The sequence below is a fragment of the Dermacentor silvarum genome, chromosome 1 (genome assembly GCF_013339745.2).
Source record: "Dermacentor silvarum isolate Dsil-2018 chromosome 1, BIME_Dsil_1.4, whole genome shotgun sequence".
NCBI lineage: Eukaryota > Metazoa > Arthropoda > Arachnida > Ixodida > Ixodidae > Dermacentor > Dermacentor silvarum.
The window spans coordinates 4,876,356-4,903,145 of record NC_051154.1 but is presented as its reverse complement, the minus strand read 5'-3'; the positions used below and the strand labels follow the sequence as shown (position 1 = coordinate 4,903,145).

The 26,790-nt window shown below is 49.1% G+C and overlaps 1 protein-coding gene and 1 long non-coding RNA gene across 3 annotated transcripts in view; one reads left to right on the top strand and one right to left on the bottom strand.

Annotated features, from left to right (window-relative positions):
- LOC119456201 (N-acetylneuraminate 9-O-acetyltransferase-like) overlaps positions 1–26,790 on the top strand; it is a 100,834-nt gene that overhangs the window by 29,714 nt on the left and 44,330 nt on the right. Inside the window, exons 6-7 of the mRNA XM_037717834.2 lie at positions 10,973–11,097; positions 16,197–16,884. Coding sequence (XP_037573762.1) covers positions 10,973–11,097; positions 16,197–16,884 — 813 coding nt within the window. The remainder of the gene's footprint in view (positions 1–10,972; positions 11,098–16,196; positions 16,885–26,790) is intronic.
- LOC125942656 (uncharacterized) lies at positions 4,070–7,168 on the bottom strand. 2 transcript variants are annotated; one of them, XR_007465289.1, is made up of 4 exons: positions 6,070–7,168; positions 5,754–5,810; positions 4,980–5,323; positions 4,070–4,807 (listed from the first exon to the last, which is right to left on the bottom strand). It is a non-coding gene; the product is annotated as an uncharacterized LOC125942656 (long non-coding RNA). The 2 variants fall into 2 exon arrangements; XR_007465288.1 differs by lacking the exon at positions 6,070–7,168 and having other exon boundaries at positions 5,754–5,884.

Here is a 26,790-nt window from a genome sequence, read left to right as displayed (position 1 = left end):
CAAGATTGTCACGTGATGCTCCCTCCTGTAGATTCTTTCCTCCATGCCGGCCTGTCGGACACTAACAGCAAAATGTAACTCTTGCCGAGTTCAAACAAGGGTCTTTACTAAATTGTAAATATCTATTCTGAACATTTCTTTTTTCACTCATACTGCAATATTGAGTCAGCATTCATTAAACGCCTATGGATTGTTCCTTTCGATGCGGTTTCTTGTGCAAGAAATTTAATTATATTGGTGCATGTGAGTAACTTTCTATTTGCACATCTGCAGTATCCTGACTGTGCATTTGAAGACCGAAGTGGAAAGTGCCATATGTGTTGCACTTGTAATAGACGAGCACCAAAGTTGCAGTTAGACATGTCAGGAGTATGTCCGGTGCTCACTGAAAAAATTTGTCTAGGAGCGTTTCTTTGGATTCTTTTTATCTTCAAATAATCTGCTGCTGGCGATGTTCAAATTCGTATAATATACGTAGTTCGATGTGAGCTCTAAATTGCTCACTTTATTTCGTCTCAGAATTATCTGGCACTATATTTTAATTTAAAAAATCAAATGTAACGTTAATGTAACAACACATTCCAATGTTCGAAGTGTCACTGGATCGCATTCCTTTCGCATTAAAGGAACTTGTAACAGGAACTCGTTCCAAGATTGGAAAGGAACGAGGAACGAGCTTTCGTTCCTGTTTTAGAGGAACGTGTACAACATTGCTTCTAATACTGTCAGAAGAGTGTGGCGAGATGGGCTTGTTGGTTCATCTTGAATAGCAGTAGTTGAGTGCTTAGTAAAGGATAGGACAAAAAAGGAGACACACGGGCGCTACTCACAACAATGAAGTTTAATTCCTTGACACAGCCGAACAAGAGAGGGCCCTCGAATGCACGTCACCGACCACGTGGTACAAGATAAGACAAAGCGTACAAACAAGAAAAAGATGAAGTCTACTTACATATGGACAAAAAATTCAATTCTTTGTTGGACAATTCTAAGGAAGCCTTGCTGATGCAGGAACCACCGTGATAGTCAATCTGCTCACTCTCAATTATTAAACGAGTGATTTCACAATTGCTGTTTCCTACGATCTGCATTTTACCGAATAGGTTGACACACCCACAAGCATGGCAATGAATAGCTAGAAAACCCTCTGAAGGCGTTTTGTTAACTTTGTAATTATGCCCCTTAAGCTGTTCGTTTAAACTTCATTGTTGTGAGTAGCGCCCATGTGTATGTGTGTCTCTTTTTTTGTCCTCGTCTTTACTAAACGCTCAACTACTGCAAGAGGGCCTTGAAAAAAATGTCAGTGTCCGTTTTGGTAACTTTTCTTGTAAACACTGAACTTTATCTGAATGTCAGTACAGACAAAAAAAAAGGGGGGGGGGGGGCTACAGAAAGACATTCTAGAAAATATTGGAAAAAAGATTTCTCATCTCCAGGCTCTATTTAGCCTTCAGCAATGTATTTGACTGTGTAACCATAAACTTACTTTTAAAATTAAAAAGACTGTTTTCAAGAAATAGCTCTTTATTTGGTCCTATTTGGAAATTTGCCGTCCGTTTGTCGATACTAAAGGGACACTAAAGGCAAATATTAAGTTAACGTGGACTGGTAAACTACTATTTCAGAAACCTCGCAGTGCTTGTTTCGCGCCAAGAAAATACTTAGTTTTAGAGAAAATCGCGTAATAGCTTACGTGCATTTCAAATCACCCACTCCCGAGCGGGGAGTGTTGACATTGCATACACCATCACCACACTTTACTGCCGTCAGTGAGTAAAAGGGTGCCCGACAGGCAGCACTGTGATTTCTTGCGCAAAATGCAAACGTGCGGCCATGGACATACCAAGCCAAGACAAAGCATTGGATTTGCTGATGCAGCTGCACTTGGTCCAGTAGCATGGACCATTCGGGCATCCCGCGACATCACATCGACGTGGCATACTCTGCTACTTTCAGTTTTTGAGAGTTTCGCGAGCCAGCAAAAACAGCACAGGACAACGCAATAACGAAGCTACTGAAACTTTGAAAGCGCGGGCGTCGCCGAGTTGAGCGTAAACAAAACCTTTCGATTGCACGCATCATTGTCAAGGGTAACGTTAGTGAGGTTTATTTTTCTAAAAATCAAATAGAGCTGGACCAATGACATTTTCTTATAATGCAATGTAATTATCTTTTTATTACGAGCAGTTGAGTACTTGTGACAGAATTACAATGAGGAGTATCTTCATCATCGGGCTAGTACTTGAATGTCCCGGGGAAGTCTCAAATTGTGTCCTGCATTTAGCGCAATTTCTCGTTTATTAAAGCTCTGTTCTCGAAAAAATTGACGCCGTAGACGTTCTCAAGCATTGCTCTGTCACTTTAGTATGACTTAATATTTGCCTTTAGGTTAAAGAGCACACATCTTCGATAAAAATGGTGGAAACTGGTGTGCCACAAGGTAGCATTCTCGGCCCTACGCTTTTTTTGTGTTATATTGCAAAATTGTGCTAAATTTTTTCTTGTGTAAGCTTGTTATATATACAGGTGACTGCACTATTTTTATTCCTGGAAAGAGTTTAACAAGACAGATTAATTCTAAAAGAATCAAAGATAGTGTGTTATTTTTCATTATCCAAGGATTCCAGCTGTATTGATTGATAGAGGACATAAGCTTTGGACCACGTAAAATTGCAATTTTAACATCAATAAAAACACTTGGTGTAAATTTTGATGAAGACATGATATGGAATGAACATGCAAACCACATTTGCTTGAAATTACTGGAAGTTTTTGGTGTATTAAATGGGGGCCTTGAACCACCTTTCTTTGAAGCCTCAAAAACGCCTTTGAATGATTATGGTGCCTCTCAGGAACATATTAGAGAAATAATTTTTCTAACACCCCCTGGGGTGTTACTTCACTTGGCTTCAATATTGTGTTTCCACTTTTAGTGCAATTTGATGGGCGCGTCTGGCAGCCCCGGTCGCTGTTACTATGGTAACGCTAGTCTCATCCCTTTGTTTGTGCTACAGGGTACTAAATAGCTGTGCGAGGCTGTGCTTTCTTGTACTGAGTGGCATGAGTAGCACATTTCTTTTCGCACTTACCTCTATGGCAATTACACAATCTTCGAGGCTCGAACAAAACGTTGTTTTTATGTTCACTCGCTCGCGCGAGCGAGTGCATCAGCAACTTGCACATTGGCTCTGCGATGAATGTCACCCACTGGACTGGCATCGAAAGGATTCCGAACGTAACGAGCTTCAACCATGTGGCAACACAATACGAATGTGTGTAACTTGGGAAGGAGACGACGTGTTCCAGTCTTATGAGGGCGCTTGGGCTGGCTTAAGTCGCTACGTGCCTGGAGCCATGTTACCCACGGACATCAGTCAGAGCACATGGTTGTCCAAACGTCTCGACGGCTTGTCACGGCACCCTGAGGCAGGTGCGGTATTTACGCTATGCAACAGACAGCTACATGCCTCTGTAGTGGCTAGCTGTTGTGCGTATAGCCAGTGTAGCGCAACATTTTCTATGTGCGTGACAGGGCTGGAGTGTGTGCTTGGGCTTCTGGGCTCCAGTCTGGCTTTGCTACTTCGTACTGACTGGCTTTGTCCTGCACTGGCTTGACCGGTGGATAGTAGCCATATCCAGATTGCGTATTTTGAAGCGCTATCAATAGTTCAGTATGAAGCGACGTCTGCCAAGGAGTCTGGCTAGGAGCGGTCAGAAGTGAGTGCGTGCTAGCTAGCGTTTGTGTGGGTTGGGCTTAGTTTCAAGGGGTTCGAGGCTAGTTTAGTGTTTAAAGCTACAGTAAAAGCTTGTTAATTTACCACTCATTAATTCAAAATTTTCGATAATTTGAACCAGCTGCCACGGTTTCGGTCCACAGTGCATAGAAGTCTATGTATAACACAACCTCTTCATTCACTCAAAAACTGGCGCCTCCACATATAATTCAAACCGTGCACCTCCAAGTGTTGTCTACCGCCACTGGAAACTTTCACGGCTGAACGATAGACTGTCGTAGTTCTGGCACGGTGGTCAAAGCGAATAGCCACATTGCCATCAGCACCTTCATTTTGTGTCTTGCAGTCTCGCGTGCTGGTGGTGGTAGTAGTGCTGTTGCATTGTTGTGCCTGCGCACTCTTTCTGCACATTGGTTCTTTTAAGCGTGCATCAAAGCTGCGAGATGTCATCGCGGGGAAAGTAAGACTTTGAAGGAGAAAAAGATTCTGCGAGAAGTAAACGAAGAGAAGACCAGCAAGCTTGAAGTCACGAAGAAACACTGCATACCGCAGAGCAGATTGTCTTCCTACATCCGCAAAAGAAAGAGCATTGAAGATGCGTACAAAGCTGAATATATTGCCTGCAGCTGAATAAGGCTACTCACAGCTATGTACCCTGAATTGGAGAGCACCGTGAATATCTGGGTCAAAGAAATAAGAGGCCAGAACTTTGCTTTGAGCGGACCCCTAATCATGACAAAGGTGGCCGGTTTCGCCCAGTGCTTGGACTTCGTCGCCTCCGAGGGCTGGTTCCATTGCTTTAGGGAAAGGCATAACCTTGTCTTCGCACAATATCTGGCGAGACAAAAGAAGTGGACGCTGACACATGGGACCTTGAGAAGCAGCGCCCTGCAGCAGTACCCTTGTCTTCCACACAATATCTGGTGAGACAAAAGAAGTGGACGCCGACACATGCGACCTTGAGAAGCGGCACCCTGCAGCACTAACCTTCTTCTGCACAATAACTGGCGAGACAAAGGAAGTGGACGCCGACACATCTGCGACATTGAGAAGCGGTGCCCAGCAGCACTAACCTTGTCTTCCGCACAATATCTGGTGAGACAAAAGAAGTGGACTCCGACACATGGGACCTTGAGAAGCAGTGCCCTGCAGCAGTACCCTTGTCTTCCACACAATATCTGGTGAGACAAAAGAAGTGGACGCCGACACATGCGACCTTGAGAAGCGGCACCGTGCAGCACTAACCTTCTTCTGCACAATAACTGGCGAGACAAAGTAAGTGGACGCCGACACATCTGCGACATTGAGAAGCGGTGCCCAGCAGCACTAACCTTGTCTTCCGCACAATATCTGGTGAGACAAAAGAAGTGGACTCCGACACATGGGACCTTGAGAAGCAGTGCCCTGCAGCAGTAACCTTGTCTTCCACACAATATCTGGTGAGACAAAAGAAGTGGACGCCGACACATGCGACCTTGAGAAGCGGCACCCTGCAGCACTAACCTTCTTCTGCACAATAACTGGCGAGACAAAGGAAGTGGACGCCGACACATCTGCGACATTGAGAAGCGGTGCCCAGCAGCACTAACCTTGTCTTCCGCACAATATCTGGTGAGACAAAAGAAGTGGACTCCTACACATGGGACCTTGAGAAGCAGTGCCCTGCAGCAGTACCCTTGTCTTCCACACAATATCTGGTGAGACAAAAGAAGTGGACGCCGACACATGCGACCTTGAGAAGCGGCACCCTGCAGCACTAACCTTCTTCTGCACAATAACTGGCGAGACAAAGGAAGTGGACGCCGACACATCTGCGACATTGAGAAGCGGTGCCCAGCAGCACTAACCTTGTCTTCCGCACAATATCTGGTGAGACAAAAGAAGTGGACTCCGACACATGGGACCTTGAGAAGCAGTGCCCTGCAGCAGTAACCTTGTCTTCCGCACAATATCTGGCGAGACAAAAGAAGTGGACGCTGACACATGGGACCTTGAGAAGCAGCGCCCTGCAGCAGTAACCTTGTCTTCCACACAATATCTGGTGAGACAAAAGAAGTGGACGCCGACACATGCGACCTTGAGAAGCGGCACCCTGCAGCACTAACCTTCTTCTGCACAATAACTGGCGAGACAAAGGAAGTGGACGCCGACACATCTGCGACATTGAGGAGCGGTGCCCAGCAGCAGTAACCTTGTCTTCCGCACAATATCTGGCGAGACAAAAGAAGTGGATGCTGACACATCTGCGACATTGAGAAGTGGTGCCTGCAGCAGTAACCTTGTCTTCCGCACAATATCTGGTGAGACAAAAGAAGTGCACCCCGACACATGCTACCTTGAGAAGCGGTGCCCTGCAGCAGTAACCTTGTTTTCCGCACAATATCTGGCAAGACAAAAGAAGTGGACACCGACACATGCGACGTTGAGAGGCAGTGTTCTGCAGCTGTACCTGGACAGCTACTTGCCAAGTGATATTTTTAATGCTGATGAGACAGCGTCGTTTTTCAAACTTCAACCAGATAAGACTCATAAAAGGGACATCTGTATCAGCGGAAAGCACAGCAAAGAGCGTGCCACCGTGTTGATCGCCGCGAATATGACCGACACGGAAAAGGTCCCGCTCTTTGTGATTGGTAAGGCACACAAGCCCCGGTGTTTTAAAACATTCGGACGCTACCAACAGAATATGCTGCCAACACAAAGCGTAGATGACTCAAGTTCAACAGGAAAATGGAACTCCACAGCAGACAAGTTCTTCTCATCGTCGACAATTGTTCAGCACATAAGCTCGACGTTCAGCTCAGAGCCACGAGGTTGGTTCTAGAGCGCAGCTCTTAGGCGCCCGTTGCTGGGTTGAGCGTTGCCGTCCCTCAGCGCAACCGCGTGAACATGCTTGTGCCATTGCTTGCACGTTCGTTGTTGTCTTCCACAGCTGGCTCCAGTGTCGCTCATCATGCCAGCGTCCCCATACTGCCCCTCGCACTCGTGCCACTGCTCACGCATTTGCCTTCTTCCACAGCTGGCTTGTCGGCGTCCCTTGGCGTAACCGCGTGAACGTGCTCGTGCCACTGCTCGCACGTTCATAGTCTTCTTGCACAGCTGGCTCCGATGTCGCTCATTATGCCAGCATTGCCATGCTGCCCCTCGTGCTTGTGCCACTGCTCACGCATTTGCGTCAACGTCTTTCACAGCTGCCTCGTTGGTGTCCTTCGGCATAACCGCATCAACGTGCTCATGCCACTGCTCGTGTGTTCGTTGTCTTCTACTCGATGCGCTACCCATTAGACCATGGAATACCCACTCCCAGTAACACAGGTTGGCGTGAAACATTTTATCTGTTGAGTGGCACATATGCAATACCAAATACTCGTGACTCAAGTTGGCCCCTCAACTGGTTTTCAACTCTGTTCCCTCATCACAGCAGTGCAATACCACTGGACCACCCAGTGACCCAAGTTGGTGGGAAAAATGGTTGGAGAACGCCTGTAAAGTGTGTGAAGTACCCGCATAATGCTAATCGTATGATCTTGGCTGTGATAGAAGTATTTCGCCTAAGGATGAAATGTGCTGTAAGGATCTTTTAAATTTAAGTATGTACAGTCGCCGATGAATTTTTCACACTCCGAAAATTCGCACTTCATAATGCACCGTCAGAGTTCCCATAGAGCTGATGCATTTTCACGACCGATTTTTCAGACGAATTTAGTCCCCAAAGTTCAATTTTCCGGACTAAATCACTTATTCCGAGCCACGCTACCTACCTGATCTTGGAGGCCTCCTTGTTGGATTTTCCGCTGGGTGGGCCAGGCTTGGCTTCCAGTGGCCCACTCTATAGCCTCCAAGATTGGGAGGCGCACACTATCAATAGAGAGCGCGGGCCATCTTCCTGTCTTGGTGGAGGCCATGCCCGCTCTTCCTTAGCTGACAAAATGCTGCAGGGCATGGCACTTTTTCTTTTTTCTTTCTTTTTTTTTCGGTCAGCACTATTGTCATAATCACTTAATGTGGGATCAGTTTCTGTTGCTATTTTGCGTGGGGTGTGTCCACACAACAGGTGTGTCTCGGAGCCATTGTTGCATCTTTGTGTGTGTTTGTGCGGCTTCGCACTTGTGTGATCGGCGCCACCTCCTGTGCTTTTGCGAGAGCCAAGTGGTGCAAAGTAATGGGGCTTGTTTCTTTGATCTCCATGGTGATCTCCACCAATGGAGATCTCCAATATGGTGATGCTCTTGTCGACTGTATACGGAGATGACGGCAGTTTCACGCAAATCCAAGCAAATCTGATCGCCTCGAAGCGTAGTATGAGGCGAGGCATTATTAGAGATTTTTTTGTGCCACTCTAAGCCTAATAAATTAAAATTTTGGGGGTGAACAAGTTTTTCATACTGTTAGATTTTTCAGACTATTTTTCAGTCCCCGTGAGGTCCGGAAAATCGGTTGGCGACTGTAAATCTTTGTGTGCTCATCCTTCTCTAAAGTTGCAAAAATATATATTTGGAAAATATAGAAATTGACACAAGCACAACCAGCAAATGACCAGTGCCGTGATGTCACTCGCGCTGGTCTTGCTGAGTGGAAGCCAGCACTGCTTCCACTCAAAAGCAAGTGTGGCGATGCTCAGTGGAGGCAAAACAGGGGAGGGGTCGAGTGAGCGCTGAGTAGGAACATTAACTGAGCTGATCGAACCCACCAAACTCGAGAAATCGGCCGGCGTTGATCTCACTCGCCTCTCGCAACGCCACAGCCCACAGCGCAGCCATTGCATCTAGCCTTGTCTGACCTTGGCTACATGGGTGAAAGGGAAATCTTAGTGAGCAAACACTACTCGCATGTGCCTGGATGTTTTGCAGTGGGTCTTCCCCCACTTCCCTTCCAGACCTGCCTCCAGCATGCCGCTGGGACAGTCTAGACTTAGCGGCATGAACTTGCGTTGCCGGTGTTGCAATGAGGATGTGCATAAAACTGGTTTGTGTGTGTTCGGCTGGGGTTGCAGGTGTGGCACGGAGCCAAATGACAACACAAATGCCGGCCACACATTCCTATTCTCAGTCTTTTTTCTTTATGTACTTGTGCGATATGCGCCGCATCATGTTGCCGCCGTTTCCGTGACTTTAGCTATGTTTTTTTAGGTTGGCAAAATGAACAGAGCTCGCTCAGATTCCTAAGTTATAACAGTGTGAAGGACGGGACAAGGTCATTCGTGTTTCTTACCTAATTGTCCCGTCCTTTGTGCTGTTAAAACTTGCACATGTACCAACTAGCCCGTGTCAAGGCCATATTTCACTCAGATTCGCTCACAAAATATATTTTTTGCTTTGGGATCAGTTGGACCCAGACTTGCCAAAATTCTACTCAGCCGGCCTCACTTAGACTCATGGGTTTGAGCGAGTTTGCCCACTTATGTTGATGGTGAGTGAGTGGCCCAAAGTTAGAAGGCAAGTTTGTATCGCTGCTTTTAGGGATTGGGATAATCTTTGCCATTTTCTAATCGTGAGGTGAGTATGCAGATGATAGTGAATTGTGGAAATTGACTCCAAGGTATATACAGTTAAACCTCGGCATAATAAGGTCAGTAAGATCGGCACTTTGCTTTGTTATATCGAAATGTCGCTGAAATGAAATTTCGTTCTTTTATGCAATGTGCAGCTGCTGACCAATTCTTTTTTGCACGATAGGGCCCATAAAAGATGTCCTGATAATCTCCCAAAAAACTAATTTCCATAAGAAAAAAATATCAATTTTGTTGAACTTGTGAGACAGCAACCACTTTTTATGGTTTGATGCCGCACCGACAAAGTCCTCTTTACGGCGGCTGTACAGCAGATGGAAAGTCGAAAAAATTACACCATCTTCCCGTAGGGGAACCCTGAGTAGTATGCGAAGCAGCCATGGGGTCGACTCAAGTTCTCATTAGTTTTCAGTTCGTCGTTTCCGTTAGGTTGAGGTACGTAGCTACCGGCTTCGCGAGCCCGAAGTTCGGGATCGGCCTATCGCCGCTGCCGTTTCGTGGCAGCAGCTCGAGCCCTCTTCTCCGTGGCGCTGTCCACGGCGCTGACACTGGCGTTGACGCTGGCGCTGTTCGTGGCACTCATCGCGGCGTTGTGGGAGAAGAATGAGAGGAGCGGAGCACGAGCACGCGTCATTATACCGCGAGCTACAGTGGCGCCCCCCAGTGGAGTATGCAGCGCCTACCGTCGCGCCTCTAACCTAAGCTGCTTCGCATTATCGCGCGCGGAGCCACAGGTGTTGCCATTCGTTGAGCAATCTGGAGAGGAGAGAAGGAATGCCGAGGGGAGAGGAGATCAGACAAGGAGAGGAGGGGAGGAGGATGCGCATGCGCAGTGCAGGTGTGGATGCCGCACGGCGGATGGATGGAGGGAGGGAGGGAGTGACATAGCCCCGACCATAAGCTGCTTCGCATCTAAAAATAAATGCAGGTCCAGTGCACTGTGGTGATTGGTGTAAATGAAGCTTTCATGTCCATTCCGCCGCAGTGGTGGCTTGCCAACATAACCTTGGGTGTCGCCCAGAGTGGTACAACACCGAGTGCTATGCTCACTGAACTGAACCGCCGCTCTCCACAGAGTCTGATAAATGCAGCATAAAAAGCCATTAGATACTGCAAAAAAGCTTCACTTTAAAATTGCATGGAAATTAGGTGATAAACTGAATGGCAACTTTGTTCATGGCTCCCACATTTTCCGTTTTGTGACATCACGTGTACGTCATGTCTGAAAAATCAAGCAAGATCCAGTACAACATAGGAAATTTTGGTTGCCTTTATGCATTGGTGCAACAGAAGTCTCTTGTTTTATCATAGAAAAACCGCATGGTTTGATGTAGTAGGTAGCGGTGCCACCGGTAAGTGTGAGCAGCGGCAAATATGGTTGGCTACTGATATCTGAAACTTGTTCCAGAAGCAGTGCACTCACTGGAAACACTTATTTGCAGTAAAGGCATCTGTTAGTTTCAATCGCTCTTGCTCAGAATTTGTCCTTTTCTTCAGTGAGTTGAGGATAGCTTCTTTTGAAGCTCACGTTCCTTTTTTTCAGCTGCAAAAATTGAAAATGAAGTTTATGAATGTTTGTACATAGGCTTGTGATAGAGCACTAGGCTGATTTCTGCATGGACCAATGCTGGGATTGCTGTTCCCAGGAGGCCTTTTTTTTAATTTTTTTTCGCTGCTCATATAATCAAGCAGCAAAGGATGTGTGCATCACAAGAGTGGCATCATGCAGGCCATTCAAATCTTGACCAACATGTACTGCAACGACCACATGAATTACAACGATGGCACCTGCTGCAGCAGCCCGGAGCCAGTCACCTGGCTGCAGACCATCACCTTTGCATCCTTCGCAATCGTGTGAGTTTCTTCTGGCCTTTCGCTCGCACAGGTTCATACGTGCACCACTTTTCACTAAATCCAGGGTTTCTGTACTGTGTCTTGTACTTCCGATGATGACATTGTTTCTGATCAAGTGCAGCTACATTATGTGGCGTTGGATGACAGAGGTCACACAGTAAAAGACTAGGGAAGCAACTTGTTTGGAAGTTTTATAAATAAGTTGCTGAGAGGTTTATTAGCAACGGACGCAGGTGAACGGGCAGCAGTCGCAAGCGTTCGGCCAAGGACAGCAACCACGAGCTCATGCCGGTGGCGATGCTGCTGAGGCGCAGGCTACTCCTCTTCATTACAATTACCCTCCGCAGAAAAAGGCACCATCCTGGCGGCTTAAGGCGAAAACACTACTATTGGGTCGTAGTACGGCTGATGTGGACAGGCCGGTGCCTCGCTGACGCAAGGCACTGGCACAAACCAGGGTGGGCGGCGCCGTTGGAGGAGTGCCGCTTGCGTTGTTGGACATGATGTGGGGGGGGGGGGGGGGATAGAATGCGACTCCGAAGTTTCAGGGTGGTCGAAACCCTGCACCTCCACCCACTTGCTAAGAGATTTATTAGCAACAGACGCAGGCGAACGGGTAGCAGTCACAAGTGTTCGGCCAAGCACAGCAACCAAGAGCTCATGCCGGTGGCGATGCTGCTGAGGCGCAGGCTACTCCTCTTCATTACAATTACTCTCCGCAGAAAAAGGCACCATCCTGGCGGCTTAAGGCGAAAACACTACTATTGGGTCGTAGTACGGCTGATGTGGACAGGCCGGTGCCTCGCTGACGCAAGGCACTGGCACAAACCAGGGTGGGCGGCGCCGTTGGAGGAGTGCCGCTTGCGTTGTTGGACATGATGTGGGGGGGGGGGGGGGGGGGGATAGAATGCGACTCCGAAGTTTCAGGGTGGTCGAAACCCTGCACCTCCACCCACTTGCTAAGAGATTTATTAGCAACAGACACAGGCGAACGGGTAGCAGTCACAAGTGTTCGGCCAAGCACAGCAACCAAGAGCTCATGCCGGTGGCGATGCTGCTGAGGCGCAGGCTACTCCTCTTCATTACAATTACTCTCCGCAGAAAAAGGCACCATCCTGGCGGCTTAAGGCGAAAACACTACTATTGGGTCGTAGTACGGCTGATGTGGACAGGCCGGTGCCTCGCTGACGCAAGGCACTGGCACAAACCAGGGTGGGCGGCGCCGTTGGAGGAGTGCCGCTTGCGTTGTTGGACATGATGTGGGGGGGGGGGGGGGGGGATAGAATGCGACTCCGAAGTTTCAGGGTGGTCGAAACCCTGCACCTCCACCCACTTGCTAAGAGATTTATTAGCAACAGACACAGGCGAACGGGTAGCAGTCACAAGTGTTCGGCCAAGCACAGCAACCAAGAGCTCATGCCGATGGCGATGCTGCTGAGGCGCAGGCTACTCCTCTTCATTACAATTACTCTCCGCAGAAAAGGCACCATCCTGGCGGCTTAAGGCGAAAACACTACTATTGGGTCGTAGTACGGCTGATGTGGACAGGCCGGTGCCTCGCTGACGCAAGGCACTGGCACAAACCAGGGTGGGCGGCGCCGTTGGAGGAGTGCCGCTTGCGTTGTTGGACATGATGTGGGGGGGGGGGGGGGGATAGAATGCGACTCCGAAGTTTCAGGGTGGTCGAAACCCTGCACCTCCACCCACTTGCTAAGAGATTTATTAGCAACAGACACAGGCGAACGGGTAGCAGTCACAAGTGTTCGGCCAAGCACAGCAACCAAGAGCTCATGCCGGTGGCGATGCTGCTGAGGCGCAGGCTACTCCTCTTCATTACAATTACTCTCCGCAGAAAAAGGCACCATCCTGGCGGCTTAAGGCGAAAACACTACTATTGGGTCGTAGTACGGCTGATGTGGACAGGCCGGTGCCTCGCTGACGCAAGGCACTGGCACAAACCAGGGTGGGCGGCGCCGTTGGAGGAGTGCCGCTTGCGTTGTTGGACATGATGTGGGGGGGGGGGGGGGATAGAATGCGACTCCGAAGTTTCAGGGTGGTCGAAACCCTGCACCTCCACCCACTTGCTAAGAGATTTATTAGCAACAGACACAGGCGAACGGGTAGCAGTCACAAGTGTTCGGCCAAGCACAGCAACCAAGAGCTCATGCCGGTGGCGATGCTGCTGAGGCGCAGGCTACTCCTCTTCATTACAATTACTCTCCGCAGAAAAAGGCACCATCCTGGCGGCTTAAGGCGAAAACACTACTAAGGCGAAAACACTACTATTGGGTCGTAGTACGGCTGATGTGGACAGGCCGGTGCCTCGCTGACGCAAGGCACTGGCACAAACCAGGGTGGGCGGCGCCGTTGGAGGAGTGCCGCTTGCGTTGTTGGACATGATGTGGGGGGGGGGGGGGGGGATAGAATGCGACTCCGAAGTTTCAGGGTGGTCGAAACCCTGCACCTCCACCCACTTGCTAAGAGATTTATTAGCAACAGACGCAGGCGAACGGGTAGCAGTCACAAGTGTTCGGCCAAGCACAGCAACCAAGAGCTCATGCCGGTGGCGATGCTGCTGAGGCGCAGGCTACTCCTCTTCATTACAATTACTCTCCGCAGAAAAAGGCACCATCCTGGCGGCTTAAGGCGAAAACACTACTATTGGGTCGTAGTACGGCTGATGTGGACAGGCCGGTGCCTCGCTGACGCAAGGCACTGGCACAAACCAGGGTGGGCGGCGCCGTTGGAGGAGTGCCGCTTGCGTTGTTGGACATGATGTGGGGGGGGGGGGGGGGGATAGAATGCGACTCCGAAGTTTCAGGGTGGTCGAAACCCTGCACCTCCACCCACTTGCTAAGAGATTTATTAGCAACAGACACAGGCGAACGGGTAGCAGTCACAAGTGTTCGGCCAAGCACAGCAACCAAGAGCTCATGCCGGTGGCGATGCTGCTGAGGCGCAGGCTACTCCTCTTCATTACAATTACTCTCCGCAGAAAAAGGCACCATCCTGGCGGCTTAAGGCGAAAACACTACTATTGGGTCGTAGTACGGCTGATGTGGACAGGCCGGTGCCTCGCTGACGCAAGGCACTGGCACAAACCAGGGTGGGCGGCGCCGTTGGAGGAGTGCCGCTTGCGTTGTTGGACATGATGTGGGGGGGGGGGGGGGGGGGGGGATAGAATGCGACTCCGAAGTTTCAGGGTGGTCGAAACCCTGCACCTCCACCCACTTGCTAAGAGATTTATTAGCAACAGACACAGGCGAACGGGTAGCAGTCACAAGTGTTCGGCCAAGCACAGCAACCAAGAGCTCATGCCGGTGGCGATGCTGCTGAGGCGCAGGCTACTCCTCTTCATTACAATTACTCTCCGCAGAAAAAGGCACCATCCTGGCGGCTTAAGGCGAAAACACTACTAAGGCGAAAACACTACTATTGGGTCGTAGTACGGCTGATGTGGACAGGCCGGTGCCTCGCTGACGCAAGGCACTGGCACAAACCAGGGTGGGCGGCGCCGTTGGAGGAGTGCCGCTTGCGTTGTTGGACATGATGTGGGGGGGGGGGGGGGGATAGAATGCGACTCCGAAGTTTCAGGGTGGTCGAAACCCTGCACCTCCACCCACTTGCTAAGAGATTTATTAGCAACAGACGCAGGCGAACGGGTAGCAGTCACAAGTGTTCGGCCAAGCACAGCAACCAAGAGCTCATGCCGGTGGCGATGCTGCTGAGGCGCAGGCTACTCCTCTTCATTACAATTACTCTCCGCAGAAAAAGGCACCATCCTGGCGGCTTAAGGTGAAAACACTACTAAGGCGAAAACACTACTATTGGGTCGTAGTACGGCTGATGTGGACAGGCCGGTGCCTCGCTGACGCAAGGCACTGGCACAAACCAGGGTGGGCGGCGCCGTTGGAGGAGTGCCGCTTGCGTTGTCGGACATGATGGGGGGGGAAGGGGGGGGAATAGAATGCGACTCCGAAGTTTCAGGGCGGTCGAAACCCTGCACCTCCACCCACTTGCTAAGAGATTTATTAGCAACAGACGCAGGTGAAGGGGTAGCAGGCACAAGTGTTCGGCCAAGGACAGCAACCACGAGCTCATGCCAGTGGCGATCCTGCCGATGCGCAGGCTACTCCTCTTCAGTACAAAGTACAGATAACAAGTACAATTTTGACAAAGTTGTAATTAAGCACAAAATGTGTGCTGTCAGTATAAGTACGAGAGTATCAGCCTATCAGATGCATGCTATTGACTTGGTTCACTCCAGCATTGATAAGCCCATGTATGCTTGCCAGCACATGCCTGCTTGCTTCTCCTGTGCACGTAGGAATGCATGTGTGTGCTGGTCAGGAACGAGTGCTGGCTTGGATTGCCTGAAGCCATGAGATCAATTGGAGGATGCGGCTGTCGCCAGTAGTGGGGGCTGCTGCGGAATCCATTCAGCATAATGCAGGCTGTCATGTAAGGAAGGGCATTTTTTTTTTCATGCCAACTTTACAACTGGAGATAGAAAACAAATAAGCATTGCTAAAGTACTGTTGTTTAAGAGAACTTCATGTTGGGCAAGTTGTTATCTATTCATTATAACTATCTTAAGGCGCCGAAAAACACACAGCACACAAGAGAAGACAACGGGGACAGAGCGTCAATCACAACTGCTTTGTTTTACGGAAGGCACGTACATATATACCTTCAGTCGGCACCTGCGCAACAAACACATTAATTGAAGCATCAAGTGCGGTATGATAAGAAACGCTAAAAAAAAAAATTTTTTTCTCGGCCTTGTACAAGGATATGGAAGTTTCACTAACACACAAGCTACCTTTCTTACTGATATAGAATGCTACCATCATTTCCCTGGCTTTCGTATCTACTTCTGGCAAGAATCCGCAAATAAAAAAATAAAGCAGTTGTGAGTGGCGCTCTGTCCCGTTGTCTTCTCTTGTGTGCTGTGTGTTTTTTGGCGCTTTAAGATAGTTATAATAAAGCACTATTGGATGAGCTCAGTCCAATCTGTCAAGGCCAAGAGAGATGCAGCTGGTGCGTTGTCATGCATGTGTTGTGCACTTTTCAACGAGTTTTGCCTGTGTCTCATGCAGCCTGTTACTGAGCCTAGCTCTGGCGGTGCATCACCATCTGTGGCCTACCATCGACTACTCACCACTGCAGAGTGTGCTGCAGCAGCTGTCGCGGCTGGGCCTCATCATGGCCTACTTCTTTGTGTGTGACCGGACCAACTTCTTCATGCGGGAGAACAAGTACTACACGCACCTCAACTTCTTCCTGCCCGTGGCGTACGTGTTTGCCCTTGGCCTGTTCTTCACAGAAGAGACTCAGCAGACGCAGGTGCTGCACCGGGACCAGACGGACGAGTGGAAGGGTTGGATGCAGCTGGTGCTGTTAGTGTACCACATGACGGGCGCCAGCCAGGTTCTGCCCGTGTACGTGCATGTGCGGGCTCTTGTGTCGGCCTACCTCTTCCTGGTGGGCTACGGCCACTTCTCGTACTTCTGGCACCAGGCGGACTTTGGGCTGCTGCGGCTGGCACGGGTGCTCTTCCGTACCAACCTGCTGGTGGTGCTGCTGTGCCTGGGCATGAACCGGCCCTACCAGTTCTACTACTTTGTGCCCCTCGTCTCCTTCTGGTTCCTGGTGGTAGCCGCCACCCTGGGCAGCCTGCCGCGCGTCTCGGCTGCCTCTGCCGAAGCCAACCCGCTCCACCACCTCTATGTCGTGCTCAAGTTTGTGGGCCTCTTCTCAGTCCTCACCGTGCTGTACATGTCTGAGGTCAGAGCACTACTTGCATGTGTGCAAGGGTTCGTTGCATTATGCACACTGTGTGCATACCTCTTATGCTCCACATAGAGCAGTGCAATGCAGGAGCATGGAGTGAGGTCCGAGCCCTGGTGTTGCACATTGTCCTTTTTATTTCGTACTTGACTATTATCACAGAAAGGATCTCCCCAGTTTTTTCTTTTATTATGGTGATTTTCAATTGCTCTAGACTGCTGTGTGGTGTGTAAACATTTCAAATTGCAGATGTATTTTTAATACTCCTAAAACTTGGGTACTATTTAAATTTTTATATATTTGACATGATACATAGCTAACCAAATATTGTCAGTGCGTTTGCAAGCACACACTTCGTGTGGTTTAGCAAGTTGTGTCATGTAGCAGTTGTCTTTGGAGAGTCTGTCAACTGTACAGTAGAACCTTTGAAGCACATGTGTCTCGTAGAGCTCATCATTGGGCTGGCCTCATACAGCTGCTGCGTGGCCTGTGCATCACATTCAGGCTTTTGTGGTAATGATAATGAAAATTGCTACTGTGAATGGACTCTTCGTGAGTCAAGGCCTGGTCTGGACAACTATGCCATCACGAAAACACGTTTTATAGGGCGAGGGAGCCAGATTGGTGATGGTTTTGCCACAGTTTTATGACAAGTTGAGCTTTGAGTCAAGAAAAAGAAATAGCATGCAGAGAAAGAGTGGGAAGTGCCTTTTCCACCAAACAAAGCTCTTTGAAGCTCCCTTTCTTGAGCACGTTCCAAGGCATCATGAATTCCCTGTGTGTAGATTACGTCCAAAATACTACTGTGACACGTAAACAGATGAAAATAGAATCCCAGTCTCTTCGGCAGCAGAGGCAAGCCGTGCAGTGCGCAACATCTTTGGCAAACTGATTCTCATCTATACATTTTCAGCTGGAATGAATAAACAAAGCCACATAATATTATTTGTTATATGGCACCCAGCAAGTCTTAGGGGTGCCCTCCCGCGTGTGACGTCACCTGGGGGACTCTGCTGCTGCCTTTGTGTTCACTACTTCAAGACTGCTTGACACTGTCAGTTGATTTGCCCAAGCTTTTTAAACGTTGTGAGTCTGCAAGTTTGTACTTCAGTGTGCGGAATATTTTAGAACACAATTCCCTACAAAATTGAGCATAGTTGCCGTAGGGACGATGCTAAGCATGGATGGCTCCTGGACTCGTCTTCTAGTGTGTACACATGTGTGTACACATCTTGTGAAGATGGTTCCTTGGTTTTGGCACTCATAATACAGTATAGACCACTTATAATGTAACCCAGGGGTTCTCAGGTACGTTCATCCCAGGGAACCCTGCTAAGCTCCATAAAGTGCCAGGGAACCCCCCCCCCCCCCCCCCCCCCCCGATTTAACTGAATTATCGAGGGTATCAAGAAAACACACAAATGCTGCACTACGTCAACACGCTTTTATTTACTCAATGAATCGTCAAATCTTGTTTCTATTTCTATTTAGCACCAGACCAGTGCGGAAGCTGAAATTCTCATCTCATGACTGATTAGCGCTAGCAGCGGCGAAGGCCTCGCGACATCCTTCGCGGCGCGCGTTTTCATCTGAGACGCGCTTTGCACCAACGGGCGCACATCCCGATTATTTTTTCGCCACTCAGCTGCTCGCCAACAAATTGTCCGTCCATCGCGATGTAGCCGGTGCTTTTTTATCTTTGACAGCTTTGCACTGAGTAAAAGCGAAACTACTGCTTGCCGCAACCGCTGCCGACGAAACCGCGGCCGCTATCGACGCGATCATGGACGGCGATCTTGCGGTTCAGAAGGCAGGCGGCTGACGCACGCACCAAGTCAAAACGAAACTACCTTTCGCTGCAAGAAGTGCGGACGAAACTGCGGTCGCTATCGACGCTGCCATGGGAGGCGACTACGCAGTTGTGAAGGAACGCAGCCGACGCGCGCACCGAGTGAAAACGAAACTACTATTTGCCGCAACCGCTGCGGACGAAACTGCGGTGGTTATCTACGCGATCAGAGATAGCGACTACGCACTTACGGAGGCACGCGGCTAGCCGCCAACGCGGTGTTACGCGCGGCGATAAACGCAAGAATAAAGGCTGTAAAGGCACAATTAGGCACGAAGCGCTTCGGCGTTGCTGTCAGTCACGTGCCGCGTACGATTGCCGCTGAAGACCACGGCGATGCGGACTGCGCACCTTCGTTTCGGTTGGACGCTACGCCGTTCTTGCTCTTCTGCGGCGCGCATTTGCGGTGCTCCGCATTTATTTTTTTTAATTTTTTTTTTTCCTTCAACGTATAGGTCAGTGCGCACGCTATCGGCACCTACCCTATCTACAAATAGGAGAAAGGCGCATGGTGGTAAGTTACGGCCTCCGAGATTCAAGTGCGAAAGCTTAGGCGCGCTGCCCGTTCTCAGAGGTTGGGTGGCTACAAGCTGCTTGCGTATTATTGCGCAGTTCGCGCGTTGCTGTTACGCACTGTGATGTGCTTTTTGACACTCGGGCATGGGTAATGGAGGTTCTTTGGATCAAGCGCACCTCGTGCTCGCCGTTTTAGACACTTGTCGGGAGCGGGACCAGGGAAAATTTATCAGTGGCTCGCGGAACCCCGAGCAGGGGCCTGCGGAACCCGTAGGTTCCGCGGAACCCACTTTGAGAACCCATGATGTAACCATTTATAGTGCAGGACCAGATATAGTACGGTCTTTTCAGACTCCCATTAATTTTCCCTTAGCACTCCATGTATACGCATACCGCTTACAGTGTAGCCACGTGAGACAAAATACTGGTTATAATGCGGCTTACGCGGGAAAATCTCGCCGACAAAGGCGGTAGCAAGCACAGCACGCTTCTCAACGAGGTGCGCCCACCGATGGGAGAGGAGATCAACGAGGGCGATGCAGAGGAGGAGCATGAGTCCAAGGGCGATAAAATTGTCGCCGTGCGCCGTATGTACGAGTGAAAGCGTGCGGGGGACGCGTGCCTTCATGGAGAGCGAACACACAGCGGAGAGCAACGCAAGTTCCATCGTGCGAAAGCCTGTGGGGGTATGGGAGTGAAGGAGGGAGGGGGGGCGACACTGTGCTGCAGCACCAAATGCGTATCTCGCAACCGGGGCAAGGGGAACTGGCGACGCAGTCTCCCACGCGAAAGGAGCAAAGCGGGAAGGCAGCACGGGAGGGAGGCAAGGGCGGGGGTGTGTGGCTCTACCAACAAATGTGTTTGCGCCTGTGCTGGTGTTGTCGCGCGCACTGTATCTTGAAAGCGATCTCCACACGGTTCTGACCTTTGTGTGTGATGTGCTTACGCCACTCAGTTTTCGTTGAAGCGATAGACCGCACGAACCCTCGCTCGCTGCGGTGGCCGTGTTTCCTCATGCCCGCGTTTTGACAGTGGCTGTCTGCGGTCATCGAGTCTATTCATGTTTGCTTGTGCGCGTTGACACCACGCTTGTGAATTCAGTTAGTAAGCGAATGTGTCAAGTTTAGGCAACCGATAAAACTACTATCCCTACTCCTTATAGCTCTCTACTAATTTGCTATCGCAATTGATGCTTCTCCTTTTGGGCAAAACTGAGACATTTTTAAAATTATTACTTTGTCTGCTTCATGCGAACATCGCGGGTACTTGGACATTAACCTTTCAACGTTCATAAATATAAACGAATGCAAAACTCCCAGTCGCATGCTTCGATGCTCGGATACATGCGGCTGCTTGGTCTACATGTTTTGCATACGTACAGGGCTTGAAAATCGGTTGTTTTGGTTATAGTGTGGTACCGCTTATAGTGCAAATATTCACGACTCCAGCGACTTACGTTATAAGCGGTCTACACTGTAGCGTGCCAGCCCTTTTTTGACAATCAACTGAGTCTTTGGCTGCCATGTCTGTGCTATAATAAAGTGTTTGCCTGTGTCAGTCGAACGCCGTTTGCCACAGACATTTCAATTTTGTTACAGCCTGGCACTTTAAGCATATCACACAAGTCTTTGCTTGCCCTTCTCAAGAAATGCACTCATAGTTTTCGTTTTCCCACGGTTGGCTGAGGCCCAACAAGCTTTTTTACCCTTCTCTCTCTTATATACAGTGTAGACCGCTTATAACGTAAGTCGCCAGAGTCGCGAATATCCGCACTATAAGCGGTACTGCACTATAACCAAAGCAACAATTTTCAAGGCCCGCACATATGCAAAACATGTGCACCGAGCCGGCACGCGTATGCGACAGTCGAGGAATGCGGCTAGAACGTTTGCATTCAATTTACAGTCGAATCTCGTTAATTCGAAATAATTCACGCGGTGGCGCCTCCGACTGGCATTGCTCCAGCTCCGCCATAGAGTAAATACTTAGGAGAGACCCCTCAATGTCGCGTGCGAACAAAACAAAAAAAAAGAAAAAAAAATGCGGCGGAAATTTCGCCCTCTTTCAAATGGCAAGGTCGCCGATTCTGCGTTGCGCCGGAAGATGCGTGTCCGTGCTGACGTCTCAGCAACGTTACCGTAGCCACGTGTAGAAAGTGGCAGTGAACCCTTCTTTCTCCTTTATGCTTCCTCTACTTTCTAGTCACGTGTTGACCTTGCACGCTGCGGCTACAGTGCAGAGGGAAGCAGCGGCGCTGTCCCAGGCCGGCCACGAAACTGCCCACGCCGGCAAACGCCCGCTTCCCGATAACGGCTGAAAACGAAACTTCGGGGAGCTGGGCACCGGGGCGGCTGGAGCGGCGGTGCTTGCACGGTGGCGGGCGCGCATGGTGACAGTCGAAAGTGAGGGAGTTACGAGGGAGGGCGAGGGGAGCCACCGAAGCGGTGGAGTTGCCGAGGCGAAATCCGCTGCCGTGCCGCCCTCCTCCCTCACATTCCACGGTCTCCGCGTGCGCCCTTTGCCGTGCCGTGCCGGCGCCACCCACTCCCTGAAGTTTCGTTTACTGCCGTTATCGTGAAGCAAGCGTTGGCCGGCGTTGGCAGTTTCGTGTCCCTCGCTCGCTATGCGCGCCGTGATATTTCATGACTCGCACTCAAGATTCTGGTTTCAGCCTCACTGGCTGTTCGTTCGCACCATGTGCCCTTCTCCTCCAAGTCGTCTCTCTTTCTTCCTCAAGCACTCCTTGGGGCGCCCGTTTGAGGGGAGCGTTCGCCGTCTCCGCTGACTTCCGTACTCCCAGGCAGCCGCACTGTAACCGGTATTTCGTTTCCCGCAACTGCACTATAGACCGTTTTTTCATGGGCGCCGCCATTGCGTAGGCAGTGGTGCCATCTATGGGCAGTTGGCTTGCTGGCTTGGGCGAACGCCCGTGTTGTATGCTGTGGTATACGCTCGGCGGCAGTTTCTGGCGGATTTTTTCGCACTTGCGCGGTCAATTTAGCATGAAATGGCGTCTTCTACGTGGGGTATGGTCCTGTGAGGCGTAGTGAAGGAATTTAGGACTGAAGTAATGAAACGGCTGGAGTAAACTGCTGGTGTTAGGGCGGACGGAGCACCCAGCGCGAGGTGGGCGCGTTTGTTTGAGCTTACAATCAGCCTCGGATATCAGTTATTTCTGAAAATTCGTTTCACGAATGTTACCTTACTCCAGCATTCTCAACACTGTAATTCTAAGCTCTTGTTTAGCTGTAACAAGTAGTTACAAAACATTTGACTATCCTAACAGCGTGGGCGCCGTTCTGCTGGAGAATAAGTCGTGCTGTTTACTTTGACAAGCGTTCAAGTTGTTATGTGTAGATACACTGGGTGACTGCCTTGTTTGCTGGGCAAGGTTTCCGCCCACAAATGAAATAGTTTGGTTAATAATAACCGCATACCGTACAGTGTGAATCACACTTTTCAAGTGGTCGAATGACCAGCTGCAGACTGCGCGAGGGTCCGAGGCAGTATTAAATGCTGTGTTATAGATCTGTTTGTTCTATATAGCGTATGGTCCAAGTTGTCCAATCATGCGGCATGACCATGCGGAGTCTTATTGCGTCGTTATCCTGTGTTCTGTTTTACTTTGCCGCAAAATGAGGACATATGGACTCTTTTTTTTTTTTTTTTTCAGTCTCCCAAGTTCAGTGATTTACGACGCATTCACCCACGTTACGGCAATTGTGTACTTACAAATAGCTGTTGGGTTCTCTTTATGCGATCCCCTTTGTATATTGTACCTTACAGGGCAAAAAAGGCAATGCCGATCTAAGCACGAAGCAATTGTGTGTATCATGTTGGTTTGCTAACCGCAGTGCTCGCTGTGTTGAGCAAAGCCTTCGGCCTCTTGCAGGAGGCTAACGTAGACATAGTGTTTTGAAGTCTACTAGACTTAAAATGCGTGAGATCGATGCCGGTGGCTGATGCAAATGTTTTATAGCAACTCTTCGTCGAGTGAAAACCGATACATCCAACAGAGTTCACAACACATACACACACCACGGCTGATGATGCGCGTCGCATTTTTGCACATCCAAGAGAAATTTCCAGATACTGTAGCTACTGCTCCACCTAAAGGCTACACAGTGGTTGTTCGACGACCTCGTAAGAAATGACATCCCGTAAATTGCACTCAGAACTAGCTAAAACACATCCGAATCGTTCCGCAGCGCGCGACCGGCACCACATTCAAGCCGCGCCGCGCCGGCTCGCCCAAGCCAGATAGGAGGAAAGGCTCCTCGTGCGCCTAGTCCTCCTCGCCCGATGAAAAGGTCTATAAGCGATACATGTATGCATGGAGTGCTATGGGAAAATTAACGGGAGTCTGAAAAGACCGCACTATATCCGGTCCTGCACTATAAGCGGTTACGTTATAAGTGGTCTATACTGTACCTTATTTTCGAGACTATGAGTCGAGTTCTTATTTTCTAACATTTTCATTGGTGCGTCTGATACAACGACGCGACTTTCATATGCATAAAAGCGTGCACGCTGGCACAACTAATATGAGCGTGTTTTTTTTCCCGAGCACATTACGCTGCAGCAGCAACGCCAGCTATGTTCCCACAATGTGTCATAAAAGTTATTCAAAGATCGACGACGGGGACTAAGCAATCCTGCCGGCTGAAATAGCTCAACTTTTGACTTTGTCGGAGGACGAGGCCTTCAGTGGGTTCGAGTGAAGTGCATTAAATGTTGCTTTTCTGCGCCTAAAAGGTCAAGTTCTTTTGTGTTAGTGCCCTGAACTAGGGAAGTATGGCACCTTGTGATGAGTGTACAAGTGTGCATAATCGCATTTCATTATACTGCCCGAGTTTAAATAGATGTGTCTTATGCACCAGTGTGACATATATACTAATTATTTTTTTGAAACTCGCGAGAATGGGGAGGTGCGATTTATACAAAGATGCGACTTATAGCCTGGAAAATACAGTATAGTATATATGTAAACCCTCGTTAATTTGAACTCCAATATCTTGAAATGTTTTTTTCCAGCCTTGGTGTCAACCCACGTGTATTTCACCTCTTATCTCGAAAAGTGCTCCAGATATCTTGACATGGCAAACACCAGGGAAAGGGTAACAGAGTAGTGTCACTCGCTTTGCACCCAGCTCGCTAGCTGCTTGATTGGCATCTTGCTGCCACATTGTTGGGGGGCATCCCCTCTCATTTATGACACTGTCGGTGACACATCAATGTGGTCACAGTGTAATAATTGTGACCTCGGCACTTTTGAGTGGGTGCAATCGGCCAAGCCAGCATGCGAGGCCACAGTGTTTCAGCAAGATTGCGGCTTGATATGGACGCTCGCTTTATGCTCACGCCACTGTGAGGCATAAATGCCACATCACTTGTGGGTGCGTTATCTGCCACAAACAACCTTAAAAAATTTTTGAAAGTGTTCGCTGACACACCCGGTATGATAAATATATGTGTGTGTCGAGAGTGGACATACATACGAAAACATCTATATTTTCCGGCATTTCGGGCAGGGTCCCGCCTGCATAAGAGAATCAGCCGGAGCTTGAGGACGGCCGTAACATTGAAAAATGAAGACGTTCATGGGGGGGGGGGGGGGGGGGTATAGTACACCCTCTTCCAAGTAACTATCTGGAAAAGCATTTTGTGGATATGTTTTTATTGTGATCAATTACTGAATATTCCAAGAACAAAACGAAACCCTTTCCTTTTTTTAATGCTGCACGCCGGTACTTCCAGGTCACGAATGGCGTGCACGTTATTGTGACATAGCATTTTTCACAGGAAAGTAGTGAGTGCAGAGTTTTCAAGAAAGGAAATGCAAACATGCAGGCTGGGCCTGAGCCATTTGGACCTATCACGGAGGGTTGATTTTAGAATAAAAAGATATTAGGATAGTTTTGCGTTATCCTGGCCCATGTGACGTTTGGCACAATGCTGCTACATGCAACATTGGGCCGTTTTCTGCAATTGCACATTTTACAGGCAGGCTTTGTGCACAGCAGCATTGATTTCAGTTTAAACTGCAAATGGAAGCTATCGAAGCCAGGAGCCCTTGCTAATCATAGACAATGGGTGCCTGGATCATATGGAGGGGTGCGTTTGTGTATACTTGTACTGGGAAGCCTGATAAGTGCGCTGATGAAAAGGAAGAGTAGGCAAGCTTTAAGACACTCATTGCTGTGCTTGAGGGCTTATATTTTTGGGACACATGGGACTGCACACACGTGTGACCCGAGGAATGTGAATGATTCACTCCTGCGTTTTCATGGCAGGGTTTACAAAATTTCGTTCACTGATTGCAAGCATGTTTATCTTGCTGGAAATTTCTGCAGATGCCTTCAAACAATACACCAATGGCATAGCAAAGCGTGCCCAGAAGATAGGTAAACTGAGACTGTGCTCATATTGAGCCTGACAAGGCTAGTGTTGCACCTTTAATCTAATTACCTAATACCTCAAATGCTCCATTTCGGCAGTCGCTCAAACCAGAAGGAAACACATTGAACAGATCCATTGGCAACCTGAGTCGTGTACAGTGGAATCTCGTTGATACGATTCTGCGCAACACGTTTTTTGGGATGATAAGTTTTTTTTCCTTTTCCCGATAATACGTTGAATGATACGATTTCCGATGATGCGCTTTATTTTCTGGTTTGTATCAATGAGATTTCACTGTGCACTGTGCTCATTTAAGAGCATTCTGCTGCTTCCAGTGCAAGTTAAATTCTGGGGTTTTACGTGCCAAAACCACGATTTGATTATGAGGCACACTATAGTGGGGGACTCTGGATTAATTTTGACCACCAGGGGATCTTTAACGTGTCCCCAATGCATAGGACATAGGCATTTTTACATTTCATCCCCATTGAAGGGCGGCCGTCGCAGCCGGGATTTGATCCCGCGACCTGGTGCTTTGCAGCACAACACCACAGCCGCTAAGCCACCACGGGGCGGGTGCTTTCGTTGTGAATCTGCTTGATTCCTAACAATAACCAGACTGCACCTTTGGGTTATGTGATGCTGGAATTTGTGGGAAGGGTGTGCAGCAGAAGCAAGTAGAGTCACTGTGTCTCTGACAGGTGCATAGCCATCACATTTCATTTTGGTTTGTGCTGTCTATGATTAGAAGTTAATTGTGTGTTGAATTAGGGAAAAAAGTAAGCCTTCTTCAATAAAGTTGTGTCATTGGCCAGTTTGAAAGCTTTCTCTGCCTGCCCTCCCGGGTTTGGCATGGCTTGGCCAGTGTCCTCGGGGATATACAAAAGTACGAGTGAACGGGCTTGTATAACCCTTGTATGCTTACCGACAAGTAGTGTGAGTGCGTGCAGTTCTTTTCAGCATAACAAAAAAATAAATAGCTACATAAAACCTGAACATCTCACAGGTGAAGTACACCGATCCGTTAATGAAATAGGGCATTCCTCAGCGTATGTGCCGCTGTTATGACAGAAGAGGGGCAGTGCAGAATCCTTGTGTCACACTTCTTCCCTGTCATCGCCCTTCTTCCTTAGGCAAGC